The sequence below is a fragment of the Mesitornis unicolor genome, unplaced genomic scaffold, assembly GCF_000695765.1.
Source record: "Mesitornis unicolor isolate BGI_N332 unplaced genomic scaffold, ASM69576v1 scaffold31837, whole genome shotgun sequence".
NCBI lineage: Eukaryota > Metazoa > Chordata > Aves > Mesitornithiformes > Mesitornithidae > Mesitornis > Mesitornis unicolor.
In genome coordinates this window covers 4,484-10,931 of record NW_010197580.1, presented here as the reverse complement: position 1 = coordinate 10,931, position 6,448 = coordinate 4,484, and the positions used below count along the sequence as shown (strand labels likewise).

Sequence of the window (6,448 nt, the reverse complement as noted above, 5' to 3'; positions counted from 1 at the left end):
TCGTGAGCGGAATAGTTTCGGCTTAACGGGAACCGCTATGAAAAACAGTTACAAATTCTGCTTGGGCTGCCGTGGTTTCAGGACCTGTGCCCAGACCTGTGTTGTGTTTGCAAGGGTGGGTGAAGTCAAAGATGCAGAGCTGACTTTGTGCGAATTTTCCGTCTGGCTTTGCACATAAAGCAGTAACAAAGCAAAAACGTGGGAAAATAGAGTCTGGTAAATCTGAACATAAGATGACAGGATTGTAGTCACAACCACCACATCCCCGGACATGCGTGGTCAGTAACGGGACGTTGTGGCTTCTCGTTTTTTCTAGGTCCATCGACTAAGGTCAGTGGACAATTTGTTTGTTGTTGTTCAGGAGTTCAAGGACTATCAGTTTAAAGAAAACAAGGTGAGTTACTCCTCAATTTTCAGTCAGTTATGGTTTATGGAGTGTTTTTTTAAATTTAAGACTAGTTTCAGAAAGCGTTCTGTTTCATGGGCGAGGGTTTTTCATTTTATTTGTGATATTATCCCAGTTCCCATTGCTGGCTGGTAAAATGGAAGCGCAGTTGTGTTGTCTGACATAATTCCTTCAGTTACCTGTGCTGCACAGGCAGAGTCTGGCATGGGAGCCAATACCAGGCCTGTAGGTCACACTTGGACAGAGGGGAGTAAAGTGCCACTTTGAATTAACTGTTGGCTGTTTATTTGACAAGATAAATGATGAAATACTATGGGTCCTGTGACTTAAAGCGAAATTCAGTTTAGTTATGGTAAACATTGCACAAAAAGCTGTAAGCTTTGCCTAAATGTGTAGAGGGTTATGTGTTTAGGAAAGTGATCTGAGAGACTTAAAAAAAAGGATAGATTTTAAAGGGAGGGAATTATTTCAAAGCACAACTTCTTCTTGTCTTTTAAAGGAAGATGCTCTAAAGGATTTGGAAGATTTGGTTCAAAAGCTGCCTTGGACTGATCCATTGAAAGTTTGGGAGCTGAACAACAGCTTAAAAAAGAAAAAGACAAAACGCAAAAAACAAAACCTGCAGAGTACTGCAAGCAAAGAGAAATTGAATGATGATGGAGAAGAGGAAGGCACAGATCCAAAAGACGCTGGTAAAGAGGAGGACTGTGCCCAAATCACTGCAGGGGCAGAACCTGCCAGTGACCAGGATACAGAAAAGGCAGAAGGAACAGCACCCCAGAATGGGGGCGAGGAAGAGGGCGATAACGAACAATCGGATGCTAAGGGTGAATTGCAGGCAGGATGTGGGGGTGAGGCCAGCGCTGGTGATGACAGCAAGGCGAGTGACGGGGACACGAAGGTGCTGAAGTTCCGAGTGACGTGCAACAGGGCAGGGGACAAGCACAGCTTCACGTCCAACGACGCTGCGAGGTACTTTGGGGGAGCCGTGCAGGAGCACTTCCAGTGGAAAGCCGACATGACCAACTTTGACGTAGAGGTATGGTGCTGTGCCTTGGCAATGCCTGCACTTCTATTTTAAACCATCTTAGTTCCTAATTCTGATGTTTAGAGATCTCCAAAATGCCTTCAAAAGATGACTCTGGATCTAAAACTTAGTAATGCTGCAATCCCGACCTCATGAAGCATTTGTTGTGCTGGCACATTCTGTGTGTCCTCAGATCCCACCACTTGCTGGTGCCTGGCTGTCCGTAATAATCCTCTGTCCTGTGGCGCAGTGTGGGACCACTCCTCTTCCTTGGGTCCCTCTGTTGCTCTGCAGCCGCTGGTGTCTCCCCAGGTTAACCCATTAATAGCACTGCAGCCCCTGCAGCTGAGCTGGTGCTCCAAAGCTTTCCCCTCTCCCTCAGCTGCAGCAAAAGCTCTGGTACCCAGTGCTACCTCCTCCTGTAGTGTTTGGTCTCATTGGTATTTAAATATAATGTCAGTGCCTTCTGCTTTGTTTTTACCCTCATTAGATCTTTCCTTAATCCGTTGCTTTATATCAGTGTAAGATACTCCATCCAGAAGCTGTAGTTTTATGGTTGAAGGGGACAAAAGGGTTAACAGTAACTGCCTGCTGTTTATTTCTTATCGCAGGGAAAGCAGAGGTTTGGCAAGGATGTCCAGCAGGGTGGTCCCTCCATAGTGTGGGATCGCCATTGCTGAGGGGCAGGAAAATGAACTTTCTCTTGCAGGTCTGTTGGGGGCTGGCCCACTGTCCTGTCATGGTATTTTCACCTTCTAAATGAATATGGTAGAGGAGACCAGGAGTATGATTTTTATTACAGCCTTGAAAATGCTTCACGGTCACTTGTAGGACTTCCCAACTTCTCCACGTACTTCTAAAAACAAAACTTTTAAAAAGTCAGCATAATGGTTATAGCATTTTCTGAAGCCTTGTGTAGAAGATTCTGCGTGAATGAGAAAACGTGTGAATGCTCTCCTGGATTTTGGCATTGTTGCCCTTAAAATGGTGCGTTGCTTTTCTTCCAAGAGTGCTCTTTCATACGTATTTCCTGTTTTTAAAATCACCACCTAAGATTCTCATATTTACCAGGCATACTGTGGAAAACTTCTGTTACTCCAGAAATTCAGCTCAAGCTTTTTCTTTAGGTTCTTCTGAACATTCACAATAATGAAGTAGTTGTGGGCATTGCGTTAACTGAAGAGAGTCTCCACAGAAGAAATATTACACATTTTGGACCCACAACTCTTCGTTCAACTCTCGCTTATGGCATGCTTAGGTCAGTGTGTTAATACTCTGTTAACAGTCATTTTGGTTCAGGAATTATATCCTTTGTGCCCCCACTGCGTCCTCAAAAGCCGTTTCTGTTAGTTCTCTAAAAAAAGCAAAGGTTGCTGAAGCAGTGTGCTTTGTAATGGGCAGTGGATGCTTTCCAGCTTGGTCAAGTGAGTACTTGCTGTGATCCGTTAGCCAGTGTGCAAAATACTGAATTGCATTCTGAAAAGTATTTCATTGTATTGGTGCTTATCAAATGCGAGTTAACAAATGGAAAAAGCAACCATGTAAAACTGTTCTGTTAAAAGGGTGGAATGGGAGCGATCACGATTTCCGGTTTTGTGCCTTACAGAAATTTGTGTTTTCAGGACTTTTCTCACCATATCGTTTTTTCTGTTCCTCAGACTTTGTGACCCGCAGCCCACAGACATAATCGTGGATCCCATGTGTGGTACGGGTGCGATACCAATAGAGGTGACTCTTCCTTTATTTTGTAACCTAATAACGCTTGACAGCTGAATAACATGTGTAAGCTTTCTTGATAATGACTGAAAGGCAACTCCAAATGTGCCTCTCCCAGCTTTTGACCAGATAAAAGTACATCATTGGTAAATGACCTCATGTTCCCTCCCAGAGCCATAGCAGGAACAAAGTAAATTCAAAAGTATTTTGAGATGCATAATAGTTATAACAGGAACTGTTACAGAAGTTAAAAATAATTGACATCCACTTCCAGTTGCTTTGTGCTGTTCTGTCATATTTGAGTACTTCCTCTGTTTGCTTTGGTGGTGGTTTTTGTTGGTTTTTTTAAATTGAGCCATGTTGATGCTAATGTTGCTTATTACCAATATTTCCCCCCAGGGAGCTACAGAATGGCCTAGCTGCTACCATATTGCTGGTGATAATAACCCACAGGCTGTAAAGAGAGCAGCAAACAACATCTGTTCTTTACTAAAGAAACACGAGAATAAGGAAAGGTGAGAAGAGTGTATGTTATTTTCTTTTCCTGTAGTATTGTACGTAAAGAAATCCATCTTGCATCAATGCATTCGACTGTCTCGTTCATATTTCCCTATTTATTCTTTTGCTAACATTATAGACCTCCTCAACTTAGAAACACTCTCAGTAAGCCATGTCTGAGATAAACGTGTTTGCCCTTGCAGCAGCGCTCCCTCGGGCATACCCCTGGACATCGTGCAGTGGGATATCTGCAACCTCCCGCTGCGCACGGGCTCTGTGGACATCATTGTGACGGACATGCCGTTCGGGAAGAGGTGAGGGCCGCTGCCGAAGGCACCACACTGCACTGCGTCACTCCGTGTGCTCCCCCATTCAGCGTTAGGGTTCTCTCCAGTTCGTTACGTAGCTGGCCCTAATTCAGAAGTATTGATGTCTGTATTTAAAAATGCAGGTTGACCTTAGTGGGTTTGGTCCTGAATGAGCTAATCCACATCTGAAAGACCAGCAACAGATAACTGCTTTCCAACGACCACAAAGAGATCTTAATTTATTTTGCAGGATAGGGTCAAAGAAGAAGAACTGGGACCTCTACCCAGCCTGCCTGATGGAGATGGGTCGGATCTGCACACCGGGGACCGGCAGGGCTGTGCTGCTCACGCAGGACAAGAAATGCTTTGCCAAGGTATGTTCTGTGCGAGAAAATCAAACCTATTTACATGTTAAAAGATGCTGAGAAAAAAATTATAAGATGACTGCATTACAGAAGATGACCTGTTTTTAGAGCAATATTTAGTAACATTTAAACGTAGTTTTGGACCTGTAGAGTCATTTGACATTGCCATCAGATGGGATTCAGAATAACCAAAAATGATTTCTAAAACAAATCTAGCTTGATGACCTTATCTTGAAGCCACCACTGCTCTCTGGCTGGTTTTTCTGGCTTACAGGCGCTGTCGCGGATGGGGCACATCTGGCGCAAGGGGCAGACAGTGTGGGTGAATGTAGGGGGACTGCACGCTGCCGTGTACCTTCTGAAACGCACCTGGGAGAGAGCCGAAGAAAAGAAATCGTTCTGGTAACCTGTGTGAGAGAGGAGAAGAGACACCTCCAGAGTCTGTAGGCTGGTAAAGCAGATGCTCAAGAGCACAGGCTTGTCAGTTCCTGAGGGAAAAACCAAACAACTGATGGAGAAGTTGTGTAACACGAGTATTAAGCCAGGGATCAACTTGAGAGCTACCAGTTGTACTACGTGTTCCAAAACCTTGTTATTTAAATCCCCTCTTTCCTCCCTGCCACCCCAACTGAATTTCAGTGGTGGAATTTGTAACACTTTATCTGAGCCTTCTCTACCACATCCATTGTATTTTTCAGTTAAATGTTTGTTTAGTCTGCTTATAGTAGAAAATACATTAAGGCAGCTTTGGAGGTAACAGAGAGTTTATTTCCCAAACTGTAGAAGTCATTCCTGTGTGTTAAAATGGCTCACGGGACTACTGACACTGTCATCTTGAGAGGTTAGAGGTAGTATCTCCTTAAACGTAGGATTTTTCCAAATGGAAGTTTTCCAGTTAATACCATTGCCCAAGTGTAAGCTAAGACGATAAACCAGTGTCTGCTTTTTATGGTCTGAGAAGCAAATGCCAATTAGTAAGCAGTGTGCCGATGATACTGTTTTTCTTACCTGTTACCTCAACTTAGGGCTATTACTAAATGTCTAATCCATGTTTCAATGCACCACTGCTGTGGGAGGGGGTGACGCACACAGCCTTAGCAAACTGCCTGTGGTTACTACTTGAGAAAACACTTTCAGCAATCATATTTAAAAAGTTCACGTTTTTAGTGTCTCCTGTAGACACATCAAGGTGGCAATATGTTTAACCTCATTAGGCAATTCGATTGCTGTAGTTATGCCTCAGTATTTACATCAAATAGATCACCTGTTGAATAACTTGAAGTTGCAAATATTTTTTTCTTCTGTAAATGTGATTTCTCCAGTCTCGTTGCTCATCAGAAGCTGAAAACACTAATTTGCCATTTTTATGGAAGTGTATTCTCCTGCTGAGTACGTGTGTTTAGAGGTGAATTAACAAATATTAAAGTTTTAGGAGTTTTGCATAGCAGATGAGTCTTAATTGTATTTTTTTTCTGCTCCCTGTCCAGTAAATGATAACGCAGCTCGCTGTGTTTCACACGGTGTGGTTCATATGATGACGCTGAGGTGACACACACGGTCAGTGCCTGAGGTGGTATCCAACTACTCCCGCTTTAGTGAACTTCACAATTCAACCTGCATATATTACATTTTTTAATACGTAATATTGGTCTGTTTTTTAAAGGAAGGCCAAGCCCAGTAACACTGCATGGCCTTCTGTGCATTTCTCTTCAGTTAAAGGTTAGAGTGAGGTCAGTAAAATGCCGCTACTCCCTTTTGGTGTGGAAGGTGATGTTTTTGCTGGTAAACCGGATAAAAGCCGGGCTGTAGCGAAAAAACCCCACAGGAGCCCGGACCTTCGCCGCTCTGCGCCACGGCGGTTAAGCACCGCGCATGCGTCAGGGGGCGTCCGCGCATGCGCGTCGCCGAGCCGCCGTGGTAGAGAGCGGACGCAGTGATGGCGCCACCGGGACCGGGTCCGGGACAGGGACCGGAGGGGGTGGGCCCGTGCCTGCGCTCTGTCAAAACCCGTGAGCTCTCCGAAGTCGTCTTCAACAACCGCAGCCCCCGCTCCGTCCTCCCGGTCTGGGTGGATTTCGAGGGGAAGCCCTGCCATTACCCAGTCCTGCAGCCGCGCACCGGGCGGCTC

At 44.7% G+C, this 6,448-nt stretch overlaps 2 protein-coding genes across 2 annotated transcripts in view; both read left to right on the top strand.

Annotated features, from left to right (window-relative positions):
* Nucleotides 1-316: 316 nt before the first annotated feature.
* Nucleotides 317-4,753, top strand: THUMPD3 (THUMP domain containing 3; the record flags this gene model as incomplete). The annotated part of the gene is made up of 8 exons (XM_010188848.1): nt 317-394; nt 906-1,445; nt 2,561-2,691; nt 3,092-3,161; nt 3,549-3,664; nt 3,851-3,961; nt 4,206-4,329; nt 4,595-4,753. Coding segments are annotated over 8 exons (1,302 nt in total), but the record flags the coding sequence as incomplete, so codon positions are not given.
* A 1,503-nt stretch (nt 4,754-6,256) lies between these two features.
* Nucleotides 6,257-6,448, top strand: part of VHL (von Hippel-Lindau tumor suppressor, E3 ubiquitin protein ligase) — a 1,134-nt gene continuing 942 nt past the window's right edge. Inside the window, 1 exon segment of the mRNA XM_010188847.1 lies at nt 6,257-6,448. This exon segment is cut by the window's right edge and continues 16 nt beyond it. Coding sequence (XP_010187149.1) covers nt 6,257-6,448 — 192 coding nt within the window.